Source organism: Staurois parvus, unplaced genomic scaffold (assembly GCF_062004578.1).
Source record: "Staurois parvus isolate SC_StPar_1 unplaced genomic scaffold, SC_StPar_1.0 ptg000633l, whole genome shotgun sequence".
Classification (NCBI taxonomy): domain Eukaryota; kingdom Metazoa; phylum Chordata; class Amphibia; order Anura; family Ranidae; genus Staurois; species Staurois parvus.
The window spans coordinates 53,015-74,146 of record NW_028318429.1 but is presented as its reverse complement, the minus strand read 5'-3'; the positions used below and the strand labels follow the sequence as shown (position 1 = coordinate 74,146).

The 21,132-nt window shown below is 48.9% G+C and overlaps 1 protein-coding gene across 3 annotated transcripts in view; it reads right to left on the bottom strand.

The window, feature by feature from the left end:
* Positions 1-8,572: 8,572 nt before the first annotated feature.
* Positions 8,573-21,132, bottom strand: part of GIGYF1 (GRB10 interacting GYF protein 1) — a 63,337-nt gene continuing 50,777 nt past the window's right edge. For 2 of the 3 annotated variants that reach the window (XM_089693423.1, XM_089693426.1), the window contains 5 exons: positions 20,661-20,824; positions 18,568-18,716; positions 18,330-18,484; positions 13,452-13,584; positions 8,573-12,899 (listed from right to left, as the gene is read on the bottom strand). In XM_089693423.1, the coding sequence (XP_089549549.1) occupies positions 12,847-12,899; positions 13,452-13,584; positions 18,330-18,484; positions 18,568-18,716; positions 20,661-20,824 (654 nt within the window). In that variant the 3' untranslated portion in view covers positions 8,573-12,846. The remainder of the gene's footprint in view (positions 12,900-13,451; positions 13,585-18,329; positions 18,485-18,567; positions 18,717-20,660; positions 20,825-21,132) is intronic. The other variant, XM_089693424.1, reaches the window with a different exon arrangement.

Below are 21,132 nucleotides of genomic sequence, written 5' to 3'. Positions count from 1 at the left end.
GGGAAGGACGCTCCTTACACTTGCGGTCGGTGGGAAGGACGCTCCTTACACTTGCGGTCGGTGGGAAGGACGCTCCTTACACTTGCGGTCGGTGGGAAGGACGCTCCTTACACTTGCGGTCGGTGGGAAGGACGCTCCTTACACTTGCGGTCGGTGGGAAGGACGCTCCTTACACTTGCGGTCGGTGGGTAGAACGCTCCTTACACTAGCGGTCGGTGGGAAGATCGCTCCTTACACTTGCGGTCGGTGGGAAGGACGCTCCTTACACTTGCGGTCGGTGGGAAGGACGCTCCTTACACTTGCGGTCGGTGGGAAGGACGCTCCTTACACTTGCGGTCGGTGGGAAGGACGCTCCTTACACTTGCGGTCGGTGGGAAGGACGCTCCTTACACTTGCGGTCGGTGGGAAGGACGCTCCTTACACTTGCGGTCGGTGGGAAGGACGCTCCTTACACTTGCGGTCGGTGGGAAGGACGCTCCTTACACTTGCGGTCGGTGGGAAGGACGCTCCTTACACTTGCGGTCGGTGGGAAGGACGCTCCTTACACTTGCGGTCGGTGGGTAGAACGCTCCTTACACTAGCGGTCGGTGGGAAGATCGCGCCTTACACTTGCGGTCGGTGGGAAGATCGCTCCTTACACTTGCGGTCGGTGGGAAGGACGCTCCTTACACTTGCGGTCGGTGGGAAGGACGCTCCTTACACTTGCGGTCGGTGGGAAGGACGCTCCTTACACTTGCGGTCGGTGGGAAGGACGCTCCTTACACTTGCGGTCGGTGGGAAGGACGCTCCTTACACTTGCGGTCGGTGGGAAGGACGCTCCTTACACTTGCGGTCGGTGGGAAGGACGCTCCTTACACTTGCGGTCGGTGGGAAGGACGCTCCTTACACTTGCGGTCGGTGGGAAGGACGCTCCTTACACTTGCGGTCGGTGGGAAGGACGCTCCTTACACTTGCGGTCGGTGGGAAGGACGCTCCTTACACTTGCGGTCGGTGGGAAGGACGCTCCTTACACTTGCGGTCGGTGGGAAGGACGCTCCTTACACTTGCGGTCGGTGGGAAGGACGCTCCTTACACTTGCGGTCGGTGGGAAGGACGCTCCTTACACTTGCGGTCGGTGGGAAGGACGCTCCTTACACTTGCGGTCGGTGGGAAGGACGCTCCTTACACTTGCGGTCGGTGGGAAGAACGCTCGTTACACTAGCGGTCGGTGGGTAGAACGCTCCTTACACTAGCGGTCGGTGGGAAGATCGCTCCTTACACTTGCGGTCGGTGGGAAGGACGCTCCTTACACTTGCGGTCGGTGGGAAGGACGCTCCTTACACTTGCGGTCGGTGGGAAGGACGCTCCTTACACTTGCGGTCGGTGGGAAGGACGCTCCTTACACTTGCGGTCGGTGGGAAGGACGCTCCTTACACTTGCGGTCGGTGGGAAGGACGCTCCTTACACTTGTGGTCATTGGGAAGGACGCTCCTTACACTTGTGGTCATTGGGTAGAATTACCCCCTTACAGAGAGCTAAAACGATCAATGGTTAACTTATCTGAGAACCAGAAATTGCTCATTACTCAAGGAACCCCAAGCAACCTCTGGAGGACCCCTAATTGAGAAACCCTGTTGTAGCATAATGAGGGGGGAAAGAAGCCACTACTACATCTTTGTGATGCATGTCAACTCATCACGGCAGGCTGATATTCAATACAAAATACAAAGACGTTCAGATCAATGAGTTTCCATTGAGCTCAATGTAAAATGCATCATAATGACCATCACCTAAGTGTGAATGAGCCAGTAAAGATGTTCTCTTGACCCAGCTGTTGAAGACATTGCAATCAAGATCCCAAGACAATCAGATAACCATTTCCATTACAGGCGTACCTCGGTTTACGAATTAGTTTGCGGGACTTTTCGTATTGCGAAACATTTGTAAACCGAAGTGCAGTTTTGTTAGGAATGCAATAAAAACCAATTACCGTATTTTCCGGCGTATAAGACGACTTTTCAGCCCCTGAAAATCTTCTGAAAAGTCGGGGGTCGTCTTATACGCCGGTGCGAGCCGGTGTCAGGGCGGCGCGGTGCCGCCCCCCCTCCTCCTCCGACGGACACCAAGTACAGGGGTGGGCAGAGGGGCTGCTGTACCTTACCTGGCTCCGGTCCCACGACGATCCGGTCCAGGAAGCGCGGCTGCTCCTTCTTTCAGTTCGGCCGCTCCATGGTCACGCGGCCGCTCGGCTCCGCCTCCTCACCGGTGATTGGGCGCCAGCTTTGGAAAGGCACCCAGGCGACCAATCACCGGCGAGGAGGCGGAGCCGAGCGGCCGAACTGGAAGAAGGAGCAGCCGCTCCTCTCCCCCACTGACACCAACGATGGGGCACTATTTTCTCCTCCACACTGACACCAACGATGAGGCACTGTTCTCCCCACTGACACCAACGATGAGGCACTGTTCTCCCCACTGACACCAACGATGGGGCACGATTCCTCCCACTGACACCAACGATGGGGCACGATTCCTCCCACTGACACCAGCGATGGGGCACGATTCCTCCCACTGACACCAACGATGGGGCACGATTCCTCCCACTGACACAAACGATGGGGCACGATTCCTCCCACTGACACCAACGATGGGGCACGATTCCTCCCACTGACACCAACGATGGGGCACGATTCCTCCCACTGACACCAACGATGGGGCACTATTCCTCCCACTGACACCAACGATGGGGCACTATTCCTCCCAGTGATACCAATGATGGGGCACGATTCTTCCCACTGACACCAATGATGGGGCACTGTTCCTCCCACTGACTAATGATGGGGCACTATTCCTCACACACTGACACTAATGATGGGGTACCATCATTGGTGTCAGTGGGAGGAATAGTGTCCCATCATTGGTATCAGTGGGAGGAATAGTGCCCCATCATTGGTGTCAGTGGATGAAATAGTGCCCCATCATTGGTGTCAGTGGGAGGAGTAGTGCCTCATCATTGGTGTCAGTGGATGAAATAGTGCCCCATCATTGGTATCACTGGGAGGAATAGTGCCCCATCATTGGTGTCAGTGGGAGGAATAGTGCCCCATCGTTGGTGTCAGTGGGAGGAATAGCGTCCCATCATTGGTATCAGTGGGAGGAATAGCGTCCCATCATTGGTATCAGTGGGAGGAATAGTGCCCCATCTTTGGTGTCAGTGGATGAAATAGTGCCCCATCATTGGTGTCAGTGGGAGTAGTGCCTCATTGGTGTCAGTGGGAGGAATAGTGCCCCATCATTGGTGTCAGTGGGAGGAATAGCACCCCATCATTGGAATACCATACTGAAATACCATACCATATTGAAATCAAATCTGATGTTTTTTCATTTTTATTTGGTGTGCGTTGGAAGAGGGGTAGTCTTATATGGCGAATATAGCTCAAACCCTGTATTTTAACAGGAAAAGTAGGGGGTCGTCTTATACGCCGGAAAATACGGTAATCTGTTCTGGAGGTCAGGAAAAAAAAAAAAAAAAAGAAAAAAAAAGTCTATCAGTTCAAAACTCTTTATAAAGTGCACTTTACGGGCATAAATACTGTACAGGGACATGATTAAACATTAATACAGTTGTGTCCAAAATTATTCAACCCCCACTGAAATTGAGTGTTTTGGCCAGTTTGACATTGCTTTTGATCATTCAGTCATCTTGCTTACATTTACATTAAAGAGGCACTTGTAGGTCAGACAAATATAACATAACAGTTATAATGAAATAACCACAAATGTCTTTTCTGTGCTCACAGCATTATCAGTTTTATTCAACCCCCAAGTGACATTCAATCTTAGTACTTAGTACAGCATCCTTTTACAGTTATAACAGCTTTTAAACGTGAAGCATAGCTTGACACAAGTGTCTTGCAGCGATCTACGGGTATCTTCGCCCATTCTTCATGGGCAAAGGCCTCCAGTTCAGTCACATTCTTAGGCTTGCGCACTGCAACTGCTTTCTTTAAGTCCCACCAGAGGTTCTCAATCGGATTTAAGTCTGGTGACTGCGATGGCCACTCCAAAATGTTCCAGCCTTTCCTCTGCAACCATGCTCTAGTGGACTTGGAGGTATGCTTGGGATCATTGTCCTGTTGAAAGGTCCAACGTCTCCCAAGCCTCAGGTGTGTGACGGACTGCATCACGTTTCCATCCAATATCTCCTGGTACTGAAGAGAATTCATGGTACCTTGCACACGCTGAAGCTTCCCTGTACCTGCAGAAGCAAAACAGCCCCAAAGCATGATTGACCCTCCACCATGCTTCACAGTAGGCAAGGTGTTCTTTTCATCATAGGCCTTGTTCTTCCTCCTCCAAACATAGCGTTGATCCATGGGCCCAAACAGTTCTAATTTTGTTTCATCAGTCCACAGAACACTATCCCACAACTTTTGTGGTTTGTCCACATGGCTTTTGGCATACTGCAGTCGACTCTTCTTATTCTTTGGAGACAGCAAGGGGGTACGCCTGGGAGTTCTGGCACGGAGGCCTTCATTACGCAGTGTGCGTCTTATTGTCTGGGCTGAAACTTCTGTACCCACATCTGACAAATCTTTTCTCAGTTCCTCAGCAGTCACACGGGGACTTCTCTCCACTCTACGCTTCAGGTAGCGCACAGCAGTCGAAGTCAGCATCTTCTTTCTGCCACGACCAGGTAGCGTTTCAACAGTGCCCTTTGCCTTGAATTTGCGAATGATGCTTCCTAAGGTGTCTCTTGGTATGTTTAACATCTTTGCAATCTTCTTATAGCCATTGCCCTTCCTGTGAAGAGAAATCACCTCTTCTCTTGTCTTCCTGGACCATTCTCTTGCCTTCACCATGTTTGTAACCACACCAGTAAATGTCTAGAAGGAGCTGAGTATCACAGTCATTTTAAAGCTGCCTAATTGGTGCTTATTATGCTTGATTGCTGCTCGGTGACATCCACAGGTGTTTTCAATACCTGATGGAAAGCACCTGTATGAACCTCTGTTCTTCAGAGTGGTAGTCTTTAAGGGGTTGAATAATTGTGGCAATGAAGAAACCACATAAGAACCATTTACTACTGTATTACATAAACAATTGATGTCATTTTAGTTGCATTTGGGTAGTTACAACGTCCTTGTAGGATTTGATTCTGAATACAATTCCAAATGTACACTATAGTCCCTAAACCCCTTTACAGCATTGGGGGTTGAATAATTTTGGACACAACTGTACGTAAATGCATTGAAAACTAATCCGTTTCAGAGGTCAGAAAAAAGTAAAAAAAAAAGTTCTGTTCAAAACTCTTTATACAGTGCACTTTAAAAGGCATAAAGGGACATGGTGAAAAAAAAAAAAAAAATGTAAATGCATTGAAAACCAATTAATTCATTCCGGAGGTCAGAAAAAAGTAAAAAAGAAAAGTCTTATCCGTTCAAAATTCTTTATAAAGTGCACAGTACTGTACAGGGACATGATTAAAAAAAATTGTTAATGCATTGAAAACCAATTAATCCGTTCATATTTGGCAGTTTCAATGGATTTTCATTCGTAAACCTAAAATTACGTTAACCGAGGCGTTGGTAAACCGAGGTACGCCTGTGTATACACCTATCAGCCATAACACTGACCACTGACAAGTAAAAGTGAAAACGTTTGACATCTCGCTCAATTAGCATCTGAAAGAGGGTGGTATATATTCAGCAGCAAATGAACATGTTGTCTCTGAAGTTGATACATTGAAAATAGAAAGAAATGTCCACGCATAAGGATTTGAGGGACTTCAACAAGGGCTAAACTGTAACGTCTAGACGACTGGGTCAAACTTCCAAACTGCAGCTCTTGTGGGATGTTCCTGGTCTGCAGTGGTCATGACCTATCAAAAGTGGTCCTAAAAAATAAAAAATTGGCTACAAGGCCAATGGTTGGCCAAGGCCCATTGATAGAGGTGGGGAGGGAAGGCTGGCTTGTGTAGTCCAGTCCAATAGAAGAGCTGCTAGAGCTCAAATTGCTGAAAATATTAATATATGGGTAATGATAGAAAAGAGTCAGAGCACACAGAGCTTCGCAGTTTGTTCTGTGGCTACACAGCCCCATACACCACAGTCAGGGTGTCCATGCTGACCTATCCACAGCCAACAGCGCCCTACAATGGGCACGTGAGCATCAAAACAGGACCGCGAAGCAATAGAAGGTGGTGGCCTGGTCTAATGAGTTCAGGAATGGTTTGAAGAACACAAGGTCAAAGAGTTGACCTCAAAACTCTCCAGATCTCAATTCAATTGAGCATTTGTGGGATGTGCTAGCAAGGCATGTCCGATCCATGGAGGCCCCACCTCACAACTTACCGGACTTAAAAGGATCTTCTACGGACGGCTGGGTGCCAGATACCACAGCATACTTTCAGAGGTCTAGTGGGGGTCCGTGCCTAGATGGGTGGTCATAATGGTATGGCTGATCGGTATACATGTGTACGCCTACTCCTAAGACATTGAGGTAATGGTTAATGGCCACGAGATGTCCAAATAGGTATGTGAGAGAAAATGATCCATTCTATGAAACGGTCATGTGATGCACTTCACTAATTGATAATAAATGTGTCAGTCTGAGCAAGAATTTGGGCCTGGTCTACCATCTTGTTGGGTTACCAGGACAGACAGCGCTATACCAGCGCTGAGCGAACTATTGGCGCTTTATAAATACTGTATAATAATAATAATCAGAGGCCCGAAATACTTCAACATTGTAGTAAAGAATTAACTTCTACATCCCTACCCTATGCAGGGCTTGGTACTCATTAAGGGGCCCCAATACCATCATAGGCGAGAGGGGCACAGCTGTCAATGGCAATGTACAATCTGGTCCCTTAGTGTTCTTGGGGCCAGCAGTTACAGTGAAGGAAATGCGTATTTGATCCCCAGCTGATTTTGAATGTTTGCCCACTCACACAGAAATGATCGGTCTAACAATGGAATGTTCGCCCCTCACACAGAAATGATCGGTCTAACAATGGAATGTTTGGTGTAACACAGAGACAGAATACAACAACAAATTCAGCAGAAATGCGTCTAACAAATGATGACCGATCTGCATGTTCATGAGGGAAATAAGGATTTGATCCCCTATCATTCAGCAGGATTTCTGGCTCCCAGGTGTCTTTCATACAGGTAACAAGCTGAGATTAGAAGCAGTCTCTTAAAGGGAGTGCTGCTAATCTCATTGTGTTACCTGTATAAAAGACACCTGTCCACAGGAGCCATCAAACCATCAGATTCCAAACTCTCCACCATGGCAAAGACCAAAGAGCTGTCCAAGGATGTCAGGGACAAGATGGTAGACCTACACAAGGCTGGACTGGGCTACCAAACTATGGCCAAGCAGCTTGGTGAGAAGGTGACAACAGTTGGTGCAATCATTCACAAATGGAAGAAACACAAAACAAGTGTCAGTCTCCCTAGGTCTGGTGCACCATGCAAGATCTCACCTCGTGGAGTGTCAATGATCATGAGAACAGTGAGGAATCATCCCAGAACAACACGTGAGAATCTTGTCAATGATCTCCAGGCAGCTGGGACCACAGTCACCAAGAAAACAATTGGTAACACACTACGCCGACAAGGACTGAAATCCTGCAGTGCCCGCAAGGTCCCTCTGCTCAAGAAAGCACATGTCCAGGCCCGTCTGAAATCTGCCACTGAACATCTGAATGATGCAGAGGAGGACTGGTGGGAAGTGTTGTGGTCAGATGAGACCAAAATCCAGCTCTTTGGCATCAACTCAACTCACCGTGTTTGGAGGAGGAATGCTGCCTATGACCCCAAGAACACCATCCCAACTGTGAAATGTGGTGGAAACATTCTGCTTTGGGGGTGTTTTTCTGCTAAGGAGACAGGACAACTGCACCGCATCAAAGGGACGATGGACGGGGCAATGTACCCTCAAATCTTGGGTGAGAACCTTCTTCCCTCAGCCAGGGCATTGAAAATGGGTCATGGATGGGTGTTCCAGCATGACAATGACCCAAAACACACGGCCAAGGCAACAAAGGAGTGGCTCAAGAAGAAGCACATTAAGGTCCTGGAGTGGCCTAGCCAGTCTCCAGACCTTCATCCGATTCTGTAGAGGGAGCTGAAAGTTCGAGTTGCCAAACATCAGCTACCAAACCTTAATGACTTGGATAGGATCTGCCAAGAGGAGTGAGCAAAAATCCCTCCTGAGATGTGTGCAAACCTGGGGGCCAACTACAGGAAAATGATGACCTCTGTGATTGCCAACAAGGGATTTGCCACCAAGTACTAAGTCATGTTTTGTGAAGGGGATCAAATCCTTCTGTCCCTCATGAACATGCAAATCAGTCATCATTTGTTAGACGCATTTCTGCTGAATTTGTTGTTTCTATTCTGTCTTTCAGTGTTACACCGAACATTCGATTAGACCGATCATTTCTTTGTGAGGGGCAAACATTTAAAATCAGCAGGAGAGCAAATACACATTTCCTTCACTGTATCCCCGTTTAATGCAGAATCCCCCAAAACAGCTGTCGTCTATTTCTTTTCCCCCCATGAAACCGATAAGGCGATATTCACTCCAATTTCAGTCAAGATGTGTTAAGTTTTATTATAACTCACAGAAGACAAGAGAATGCCTTGTGGGTGACGGACATGTTTGAGCAGGTAAAACAAAACTGTGTTCACTTCAACCTTTTAATACTGAAAATAAGGCAAAATATCACAGAATAGAGAAAACTGAAGGATTTATCAGGCAAAACATAGTGTGATGGCATATGTACGTGAAGATACATACGCCACTGTATGCGCAGGGCTGTCTGAATTACAGGCAAAGCTTCTTGCGCATAATACAGACATGGCGCGGGGCATGTACACAGATATATTTATATGTATAGCTGAGCGGTATATAAACATATCTGCATTTTTCGTATACACGTGTGCAGGATGGTGGTGGGACATGGTGCAGGGAAAGGTGAACCGAGTTATCAGTCACAGAGTGCTGTGGGATCAGGCACTAACCCAGAAGCGGGAACTGCAATGGGGACCAGGCGCTAACCCAGAGGCGGGAACTGCAATGGGGACCAGGCGCTAACCCAGAGGCGGGAACTGCAATGGGGACCAGGCGCTAACCCAGAGGCGGGAACTGCAATGGGGACCAGGCGCTAACCCAGAGGCGGGAACTGCAATGGGGACCAGGCGCTAACCCAGAGGCGGGAACTGCAATGGGGACCAGGCGCTAACCCAGAGGCGGGAACTGCAATGGGGACCAGGCGCTAACCCAGAGGCGGGAACTGCAATGGGGACCAGGCGCTAACCCAGAGGCGGGAACTGCAATGGGGACCAGGCGCTAACCCAGAGGCAAAAACTGCAATGGGGACCAGGCGCTAACCCAGAGGCAAAAACTGCAATGGGGACCAGGCGCTAACCCAGAGGCAAAAACTGCAATGGGGACCAGGCGCTAACCCAAAGGCGGGAACTGCAATGGGGACCAGGCGCTAACCCAAAGGCGGGAACTGCAATGGGGACCAGGCGCTAACCCAAAGGCGGGAACTGCAATGGGGACCAGGCGCTAACCCAAAGGCGGGAACTGCAATGGGGACCAGGCGCTAACCCAAAGGCGGGAACTGCAATGGGGACCAGGCGCTAACCCAAAGGCGGGAACTGCAATGGGGACCAGGCGCTAACCCAAAGGCGGGAACTGCAATGGGGACCAGGCACTAACCCAGAGGCGGAAACTGCAATGGGGACCAGGCGCTAACCCAAAGGCAAAAACTGCAATGGGACCAGGTGCTAAGCCAGAGGCGGAAACTGCAATGGGGACCAAGCACTAACCCAGAGGCGGGAACTGCAATGAGGACCAGGCACTAACCCAGAGGCGGGAACTGCAATGAGGACCAGGCACTAACCCAGAGGCGGGAACTGCAATGGGGACCAGGCACTAACCCAGAGGCGGGAACTGCAATGGGGACCAGGCGCTAACCCAGAGGCGGGAACTGCAATGGGGACCAGGCGCTAACCCAGAGGCGGGAACTGCAATGGGGACCAGGCACTAACCCAGAGGCGGGAACTGCAATGGGGACCAGGCGCTAACCCAAAGGCAAAAACTGCAATGGAACCAGGCGTTAACCCAGAGGCGGAAACTGCAATGGGGATCAGGCTCTTACCCACATGCAGGAACTGCAATGGGCATCAGGCGCTAACCCACATGCAGGATCTGCAGTGCAGATCAGGTGCTAACCCACATGGGGGAACTGCAGTGGGGATCAGTCGCTAACCCAGAAGCTGGAACTGCAGTGGGGATCATGCGCTAACCCAGTAGTGGGAACTGCAGTGGGGGATCATGAGCCAACTGAGAAGGGGGGGGAACTACAATGGGGACCATGAGCCAACCGAGAAGGGGGGAACTGCAATGGGGACCATGAGCCATCCGAGAAGGGGGGGGAACTGCAATGGGGACCATGAGCCAACCCAAAAAAGACTGCAATGGGTGCCAACTGTACCCCTTCACGGTCCACATCAAATCAGTAGGAGGTTTTATTACCGATAGTGGAAATATCCTGCACACACGTATAGATACATATTATATGTACACCTTATACATTCAGCACAATATACGTTTAAGCCATAAGTAGTATACCCCTCCTCCCTCCCCCCCCCCCGTATTATATACATACAGTGAGCAACAGTCATCACTGTAATCTCTCCCAAACAAGGGCACCGACTATATACACTTCCTCAGCGCTAGACAGCGCTGGGGCTGGAAGGGGCAACACGGGAGCTGGATGCCAGCCTCTGCCCTAATACATTCTTGTGGTGAAGATACATGTGATATCCACGGCAACAACTTAAGTGTCTCTTGTTTTAGGCAAAAAAAAAATTAGTATTTTGTTTCCCATTGCAGTTTCTATGTACACAGTATAGTTCCACAAAGTCCAGAGCAGACCCTGCGTCCGCTCCAACAGGCAGACCTCCGACAACGTCCAGATGCCCGGAACTGCCTTAAACACTGCTATAGCTTGAGAACTCCACAAAGGGTGATCCTTGTCCGATGTAAAGCTCTTCACAATCCAAACAAAACACCCCCTTTTTTTTCAGGAGATGGTAACTCCCATTAGTTTTTTTTTTTTTTTTTTTTAAGCGGGACTGCAGCCATTTTGAAAGACGGTCCCCCCTCCCCCTTTAGTCTCTTCTGCAGAGGAAGCCGTCAAGAGTGGGCTCACAGCGCTGGTCCCAAACTGTCTTTGCAGGAGGATAACGCGTGGGCGATGTAGAGCTGAGGTGTCAACATTAAGGCAACTGCACCATACACAGCCTCACAGTCCTCTCTATTTTTTTTTTTTTTTTTTTTATTTTGTACTCCAGACACTCAAACATCTGGTTCCTCCTTGTAGTAAGTCCAACGGATCTCTACTGTTCCATCCTCTTTAACCACCTGTCCACCTAAGGACGCTTGTAAACAAAATCAGAGTAAAAACATTAACCGAGGGCAAAAAAGGGAAAAAACAAAACAAACCCTATTCTACACTTCCAAGAAAATAGGGTTAAATAAGAACAGGTACCATGTCCCAAAAAGAGAAAAAAAACAAAAAAAAAAAACACAAACATGAAGGCAGGGTGCGAACCTCCATAAAATTGAACACTGACTGAAAAGGCCCAAAACTGACGTGAATCCAATGTGGTTAGATGGCTGAATGCCGAGAAGTCCTGGCACTCAATAATGCTCAAGAAATTCAACTCCAGAACGCGATCCTTCATGGGATTAATTTTTTTTTTTTTTTTCTGGGCCACAGGCCGCTTATATTAAGAGAAGCAAGTGCATCCTTTATAAATGGAGAGGGAGGGGGGTGGGCACGTGAAAAAGAAAAAATATATATATATAGTCCTAGAGGGAATTTCTTTTTTCTGCAATTTTAGTAACAAAAAAATGCAAGCTTTTTTTTTAAATTTTTTTTTTTTTTCTTTAAACTGTGCAAAAAACATAACCATTAAAAAAATGCAGATTTTTCCCCCCCTCCCCGAATTGCTAAGTGCATTCTTCAAGTTTTGATGGATGATATCTCCTCCTTGACCCTCCCCCAGACAACAGGGAACTCAAAGCTGAGCATCTTAACTTTGCAAAAGCGCTGAAAAACTTTTTTTTTTTGTCTTTTTTTGTACTTTTTATAAATTTTTTTGTCTTTTTTTTTTATACTTTTTTCTTTTTCTAAACAAAATAGATTTTGGAAAAAAAATATCTGAAGAAAAAGTGTTTTTTTGGCTGTATTTTTTCCAAAATAATTTTTCTTTTTCTTAAGAGAGATCCGCTGTCGGAATACTTAACTTTTTGATACAAAAAAACAAAAAAAACCCCCAAAAAACCAAAAATGTTCAGAAACTGTCAAGTTAAAAAAAAAAAAGAAAAGAAAAAAGAAGAAATTGAAAGAAAACAATGCCAAAAACACGATGTTCAACTAGTAGCAAACAGTCAAAGTCAACAAATCCAGTTTTTTTTCCCCTCCTTTTTTGGGATTTTTTTTTTTTATTTCTCTTAGTTAAAAAAAATAATGAATGAACTAAAGAAAACAAGGAATTCAGATTTTTGATCAGTTTCTGTAAAGTGCATTGTTTAAGGTGCTTTAAAATGAGTGCATTATGTTTTTTATTTTTTTTGGGGAGTGGGGGGAGGGAACAAGGGCGTTGCTCCCCCCTTTCTCCCTGGCTCTGGCTGGGGTAAAGATCCACCCCCTCCTCTCCCAGTCTCTGCCCTCCCCCCCTCGCTTAAAAAGGGGGAGGCATAAAGTTTGCAGTGCAGTAAAACCGCAAAAAAAATGCGGCGGGTGAAGAAAAAAAGATGGCGTCGAGAGGGAAGAGACACGCCTCAGTAGTCATCTATAGCCTCCATCTCGTTTGGGGAGCCGTGAAGAGAGTAACCTGAAGGAAAATCAAAATAAAATATTAAAAAATAAACTCAGAACATTTGGAGACATCAGATACACAAAAAAAAAAGGAATAAACACCCCCTCCCCCCCCAAAAAACAAAAATAAAAAAAAAACGGAGCTGAAACAAATATCTGCAAAGGTGTTCAGGGACAATGAACGTTTACCTGTATGTGCTGCTCTGTTCAGCCATGGGCAACAAATATGGAGGAGTGAGTGCCTCCCTCCCCTTCCTACCAGTGCTATGACAGGGAAGCCAACAAGCCAATCAGAATTACTTCCTGTTGGCTGACAACACCGCCTCTGCTGCACTGAAATCCCTAGCCGCACTGACAGCTTTGCACAGTTGTCCCCTGCTGGGCTACAGAACTCTGCTCCTCTGTACACAGATTTCTGTCCCAACGAAGTGCTGCTGCCTTGACTCCCGAGAGCCCCGGCCTACAATGTGTGATGGGAAAAGGCTTCAGGGAGATGTAGTTCTGGGGGAACAACTAAACAAATGTTATAAGGCCTTGCAGGGAGGGGAGCAGGCGCCGTAGTACCCACCCAGGATGCTGGGATCCGAGTGTAACATGTGTATCCGCCTCTTCATCTTGCTGCTCTGTACGTCGTATCCGCTGCCTGGCTTGGAATTTTGGGTTGCTGGAAACATGGGAGGAGCCATCCAGGCAGCTTCCTGCTGCAAAACGAGAAAATGATGGCGTTAGTGAGACGGAATCCTTACATGGGTCACTTGGCTTCCCTGTCCATTTGCAGGATGGCACTGAACACTTGGAAGAGAAAAGAATTGGTTTGAGATTTCCCCCCCCCCCCTTTTTTTAACACCTCCCATCATACAACGGGAACTGTAGCCACCAATGGGGGTGAATTTGTGGCCGACCCTAAGTGGGCTGGGCAGACCAAGGGGGGCCGAGATGCCAGAGTCGTCCTACTATGGCCAGTAGCCTAACAGTTTGGTTTCCTTTAGAACAGGGGTCTCCGTGCTTCCTACACAAAGGGCCAGCTTACTGGCTTTAAGACTTGGGGTGGGGGGGCAGACTGGCCTTTGGGAGTAGAAATTGTCCTTCATTGGGAGTAAACAATGCATCGCTGGCATTAGGGGAGGAACAGGGCCCCTTGGTGTCAATGGGAGGAACAGTGCCCCATCCTTGGTGTCAATGGGAGGAACAGTGCCCCATCCTTGGTGTCAATGGGAGGAACAGTGCCCCATCCTTGGTGTCAATGGGAGGAACAGTGCCCCATCCTTGGTGTCAATGGGAGGAACAGTGCCCCATCCTTGGTGTCAATGGGAGGAACAGTGCCCCATCCTTGGTGTCTATGGGAGGAACAGTGCCCCATCCTTGGTGTCTATGGGAGGAACAGTGCCCCATCCTTGGTGTCTATGGGAGGAACAGTGCCCCATCCTTGGTGTCAATGGGAGGAACAGTGCCCCATCCTTGGTGTCAATGGGAGGAACAGTGCCCCATCCTTGGTGTCAATGGGAGGAACAGTGCCCCATCCTTGGTGTCAATGGGAGGAACAGTGCCCCATCCTTGGTGTCAATGGGAGGAACAGTGCCCCATCCTTGGTGTCAATGGGAGGAACAGTGCCCCATCCTTGGTGTCAATGGGAGGAACAGTGCCCCATCCTTGGTGTCAATGGGAGGAACAGTGCCCCATCCTTGGTGTCAATGGGAGGAACAGTGCCCCATCCTTGGTGTCAATGGGAGGAACAGTGCCCCATCCTTGGTGTCAATGGGAGGAACAGTGCCTCATCGCTGGTGTCAATGGGAGGAACAGTGACTGTTGGTGATGTCAGTAGCAGGAATTATGCCCCCTTGTTGGTGTCAGTGGGAGGAATAGTGTCTTTTATCAGTGGGGGGAAAGTGCCCCAAGTGCAGGATAAGGGCAAGTAAAGGGCCTCATCTGGCCCCAGCCCATAGTTTGGAGACCACTGGTTTAGAACAAGCGCCCCCACCATGTATCCCAGGCCCTGCATGGTGGGTGCTGTTAGGTAGCCCCTGTTCTCATCCCCCTTCTTCCTGGCATGTAAAAGTAACTTCTGGGTCCCCCTTTCATCTTTCCCGGCCAGCATGGCCTGGAAGGAATCTCATGCAGTGTGATCTGCACTACATTAGAATCACTGGAGCCCAGGGCTGACCCATTAAAAAGAAAAACTGTCACCAAAAAAACATCACATTTGTGTCCCCTATGTGATGGAAAGGAAAGTTTTTAAAAATTTAAAGAAAGTTTACTCCCAAGTACATAAATTACCCCAAGACAATTTTTGAGGCCCCCACCCACACATATAAAACCGCACACGTCGGGGGTGCCTACGTATGAAAAAGTCAACTGATGCATGTTCAATGTTGCTGCACACGTCGACCTGAGAGCAATCATTCTACCACCGGCACTTCTGTGTAACTGACGACCTGTAGGGGGCTTTCTAAGTGTCGCCTATGGAAAACCGAGTACTGAAGCTTGCTGCCATTTCACAGGCGCAGTTTTACCCCCCCTGGTTCACATCTGTGCAGGTGGTGCAGCCACGGATCCGCACGAAAATCCACCCGCAGAGAAATGCGGACCCACGGGCGAGTGCCATTCGTTATAATGGCAGGCTACCCGCACTGGGAACCTCGGCTGCGTTTTCGGAAGAAGTGTGGGGACTTCTTTCCCTGCGTGTCCCGGGGCACTGGAGTCCATTCAAATGAATGGGTTCTCGTGCCGTGCAAAACGCGGCCCGCACGGCCGCATAGATGTGAACCGGGGGTAAGATTTGACATGTTGGGTATCTATTTACTCGGTACAACCTCCTCTTTAATATTTTACCAAAGACTGGATCATTTATTGCATTAGTTCGCCCTAACATTAACTTTAATGTATTTTTTTTTTTTTGTACTACGATTTTGCATTTCCTAAACTTTTACGGTAATTATTGGTAGTTTCAATTTTTTTTTAGGTTACACGCTTTTTCTTGTTCAAATGTTTATGGATTGTCCCATTCCTATGTTTCCATGCTTTGAAAACTAATAAATTGAACAGAGAAATTTGTGAAAACAGGTATGGTGTCCATATGAGGGTGGGGAGAAAAGCACCAAAATACAAAATGCAGCAGGTTGGATGACCGAAAGGCAGAGCTGTATGTAGGCATATTGACACACATGTAGGCATAGTACATGGTAGTTACAGGGGTGCTCTCCCCAAGTTCACATGGGGGTGCTAGGGAAAGAAAAAAGAAAAAACTAGCGTGCGGGGAGGTTACACGCTTTTTATTCTCCAGGGTGCCTGCTATCGGGGTTTTATGTAATCTTCAGACCTAAAATGATTATTTTTTGTACATAAAAAAGAAAAAAAAAAAACTGTTCTAGCAGTGAAAGGGTTAAAGTGTTAGTAAACCCCCAACAATCAAACCTGGTTCACACTGATGCGGTGCGGCATTCAAAGCATTTTCTGTGCGCATTCCGCGCAGCATCAGAATCGCTCCCAGTTCATGCGAACAACTGCGGGTGTGTATGTTAACGACACCCCGAAAGCGGTCTGTAAAACGCGGTGCGACGTGCGGAATCGGATCGTATAGGTGTGAGTACCCATGCGATCCAATTCTAATGCGGCCCAAAAAAAGGGTCCTGCACCTTTTTGCCACAGTGCGATTAGAGCCATAAAAAATGTACGGCTCCAATCCCATCGCACACAAATCGCATGTGATTTGCCCAGGAATGCTGTGTGGTTCCTGTGCAAATTACATGCGATGTGCTGCACTGCACCACTGTGAACCCGGGCTGAAATCAGTCTGTAGATGCAGTAAAGCATGCTTGATAAAACAAAGTGGGGATCAAACTTTTTTTACACAATTCAAATGTCCATGTCTTATCGCCTGATAAGACAGACTGAATCTGTAGCCACGTGCACATGCTCAGTTTTGTGTGTATTGCTAGAGAGGTTGTTTTTTCCTTTCTTGGGAGTGAATGTGATCAGCACAGGGCCAGTCAGCACTGTCCAGACAGAGGGTCAGGGGGTTTGCATCCTCCTAGAGCAGAAAGAAAACTCCTCCTACAAGCTTTAACCACTTGCCTACCAGGCACTTATACCCCCTCTTCCTGCCAAGGCCAAATTTCAGCTTTTAGCGCTGTTGCACGTTGAATGACAGTTGTGCGGTCATGCAACATTGTACCCATGTGAAATGTTTATCATTTTTTTCACACAAAGAGAGCTTTCTTTTGGTGACATTTACTTGCCACTGGGTGTTTTATTTCTTGCACTAACAAAAAAAGAGCAATCAAAAAAACAAAACAAAAAAAAAACCAAAAAAAAACCATAGGCAGCACTGATGAGGTGGCACAGATAGGCAGCACTGATGGGCCCTGATGAGGTGACACAGATAGGCGGCACAGATGGGCAGCACTGATGGGCCCTGATGAGGTGACACAGATAGGCGGCACAGATAAGTGGCACAGATAGGCAGCACTGATGAGGTGGCACAGATAGGCAGCACTGATGGGCACAGATAGGCAGCACTGATGAGGTGGCACAGATAGGCAGCACTGATGGGCACTGATTAGGTGATACAGATAGGAAGCACTGATGAGGTGGCACAGATAGGCAGCACTGATGAGGTGGCACAGATAGGCAGCACTGATGAGGTGGCACAGATAGGCAGCACTGATGAGGTGGCACAGATAGGCAGCACTGATGGGCACTGATTAGGTGATACAGATAGGCAGCACTGATGAGGTGGCACAGATAAGTGATACAGATATGCAGCACAGATGAGGTGGCACAGATCATCAGTGCCGATCCCTTCGCTGACAATTGCCGGTTATCGGCAGTTCTTTCCTCATGCTGTGACAGTGTGAGGAAAGTGAAGCCAATAACCGCCAACTGTATTTACCGGTGATCAGCTGATCATGTGGTAAAAGGCCGCCGTGATTGTCCGTTTACCATACCACATGATCAGCTGTATCCACAGGACACATCGATCACCGGTGGCTTGCAGGGGGGCGTGTTCTGGAATGACGTCCCAGGATTACACAACCACGCTGTAGCCCTCCTCCGGCTATAGGGCGGTTGGGAAGTGGTTAAACAAAGATCGGACAGGCTACTGAATTCTGTAGTGTGACTCTTAAAACAATGGAGTCGAGAAGAATACGGAAAGGAATAAAAATGCCACTTGCTGGTACGAGGGCCCCGTGGATGATGAACAAACATATCCCCAATACCGGATAAGTGGGGGGGAGGAAATCTGATGGAAAGAATATTGCTGTACATTTCTCCTATGCTGTGCGGCATGCACAAAGGACACATGTACACTGACACCAATCCAATGTACTAAACCGCCACGCATTCTATTTACAAATCTGAAACCTGGGACCCCTACACATCCCCTTCTACATATCAGGCCCTGGCTACAGTTGTGTCCCCGCGCTGGTTCTCTACAATGGCCGCTCACCTGCTGTCGCTGGCTGGCTTTGTACTTCGCTCTTCGTTCTAAAAACTGTTTAGCAAATTCTTTGGCTTCAAGCGTTTCCCCAAGACAGGAGCGGATGTAGTCGTGAACATCGTACGGAGACTCCAGCTCCTTCAGAAAGGCCACCAGCGTAGGAACTGTTGGGGACAATAAAAGAAGGATGTCAGGGGCCCTTATGGTGAAAGGGAGATCCCGGGACATTCATCGGCAGAAGGCTCACCGTCCAAATTGTTGGATGTATTGATCATATGTAGCATCTGCTCACACCACTGAGTGAAGCCATCCGACGGTTTGATTCCCTGAAGGAGTTTTAAGAGCTTTTCTTCCTCATCCGTCTTCTTGCGGCGAGCACTGACCGCATACGAGTCCCTGATGGGCCGGAGAGAAGGACGACAATCAGCAGGGAGGACTGCAGGCAGTGTTTCCTATTAACCACTTCCTGTCCGGACACTTCCCCCCCCCCCCCTTCCAGTCCGGACGCTTTCCCCCCCCCCCTTCCAGTCCGGACGCTTTCCCCCCCCCCCCCTTCCAGTCCGGACGCTTTCCCCCCCCCCTTCCAGTCCGGACGCTTTCCCCCCCCCCCTTCCAGTCCGGACGCTTTCCCCCCCCCCCCTTCCAGTCCGGACGCTTTCCCCCCCCCCCCCTTCCAGTCCGGACGCTTTCCCCCCCCCCCTTCCAGTCCGGACGCTTTCCCCCCCCCCCTTCCAGTCCGGACGCTTTCCCCCCCCCCCCTTCCAGTCCGGACGCTTTCCCCCCCCCCTTCCAGTCCGGACGCTTTCCCCCCCCCCCCTTCCAGTCCGGACGCTCCCCCCCCCCCCCCCTTCCAGTCCGGACGCTTTCCCCCCCCCCCCTTCCAGTCCGGACGCTTTCCCCCCCCCCCTTCCAGTCCGGACGCTTTCCCCCCCCCTTCCAGTCCGGACGCTTTCCCCCCCCCCCTTCCAGTCCGGACGCTTTCCCCCCCCCCCCCTTCCAGTCCGGACGCTTCCCCCCCCCCTTCCAGTCCGGACGCTTTCCCCCCCCCCCCTTCCAGTCCGGACGCTTTCCCCCCCCTTCCAGTCCGGACGCTTTCCCCCCCCTTCCAGTCCGGACGCTTTCCCCCCCCTTCCAGTCCGGACGCTTTCCCCCCCTTCCAGTCCGGACGCTTTCCCCCCCCTTCCAGTCCGGACGCTTTCCCCCCCCTTCCAGTCCGGACACTTTCCCCCCTTCCAGTCCGGACACTTTCCCCCCCTTCCAGTCCGGACACTTTCCCCCCCTTCCAGTCCGGACACTTTCCCCCCCTTCCAGTCCGGACGCTTTCCCCCCCTTCCAGTGGTCATGCAACAGCGTACCCATATGAATTTTTTAGCATTTATTTGAGACAGAAAAACTTTATTTTGGTGGTATTTATTCACCGCTGGGATTTAAATTTTTTTTTGCTATATAAATGAAAGTCCAAAAATTAAAAAAAAAAAAAAAAAAAAAAGTTTCTTATAAAATTTTGCAAATAAATAATCCTTTCTTCATAAATCTTGCCCAAAATTTATTCAGTTGTCTTTAGTAAAAAATAAAATTAGTTTATAACCAAAAATTATAATTTTTCAATACATTTTTTTTTACATTTTTATTTTATTTTTATATTTTTTTTTACATACTGTCACCCTAGCAGTACAGTGTCACCATGGTGACACTGTACTACTTGGCGGTGATGAAGAATTTTTTTTTTTTTTTACACTGAGTGCTTTAACCCCAATAAAGGCTGTAAAAGCAATCATTTCTCCTCCTCTCTGTCTGCATTCTTGCAGCCATTGAGAAATACTGTGTGAGCTTTGATTGGTCACACCTTGTCACATGGTACATGACTGTTGTGAATAGCTTTGTACCATGTGATCTCTGTGATCATTCACAGATTTCACACATAGTAAGCAATGATGTCAGAAGTGACATCTTGCTTACTACTGTTCATGTGATCATTGATTGGCCAATCAGTGATCACATGAACAGGGACCTCACACAGAGGTCCCGTAAAGCGATCGGTGTTTCGCTGTGTCCTGAGGACACATTAGGCACCGGATAGCGGTGCTGCGCGCTCCCAGGAAGCGCACACAATCCAAAATGGCGGGCGCTGTTTATGCACTGCCACCGTCCGGCAGTTTATATACAACGGCTGGACGGCAAGTGGTTAAAAGAATAAAGAGCTGACTTCGGGGCTCCCTCTACAGCCCCCCAATATAGGAAACACTGTGTAGGTTGCCCAGAGATGAGCTTCACTTTTACATTGCTGAGTGGGGGGGCGGAGCAGGAAAAAGCTGGAGAAGGAAAGTGTTGAACACTCACGTCAGTGATGGGCTACTCCTACTGTTCCTCAGACCTCTGGCACTTGCTCCACTTTTCACACTCTCCTCCCAAGGGCTCTTCTCCAGACCTCCCCACAGAGAGCCTGAGTCAGACCCCCATTGGGAAGGAATGACAGAGGCACCACTCATCCCCAGACCTCCATGCTGAAAAAGAAAAAAACAATACACTTGCCAGACAATGGCTTGGGTGGGGCTTTTTAACCCCAAACCTTTTCTAAATCCAGAACACCAATCCCGACCCATTTCAAATCTGTTCCCCACACTATCCACCATCCCCCAACACTCCTCCACCATTGCCAGCGCTCTCCATTCTATTCAGCATACCCAACACCCCCAGCACTCCTCCCCTCCATTCGCCATCCCCAGCAATCCTCCCCTCCACTCGCCATCCCCAGCACTCCTCCCCTCCACTCGCCATCCCCAGCACTCCTCCCCTCCACGCCATTCCCAGC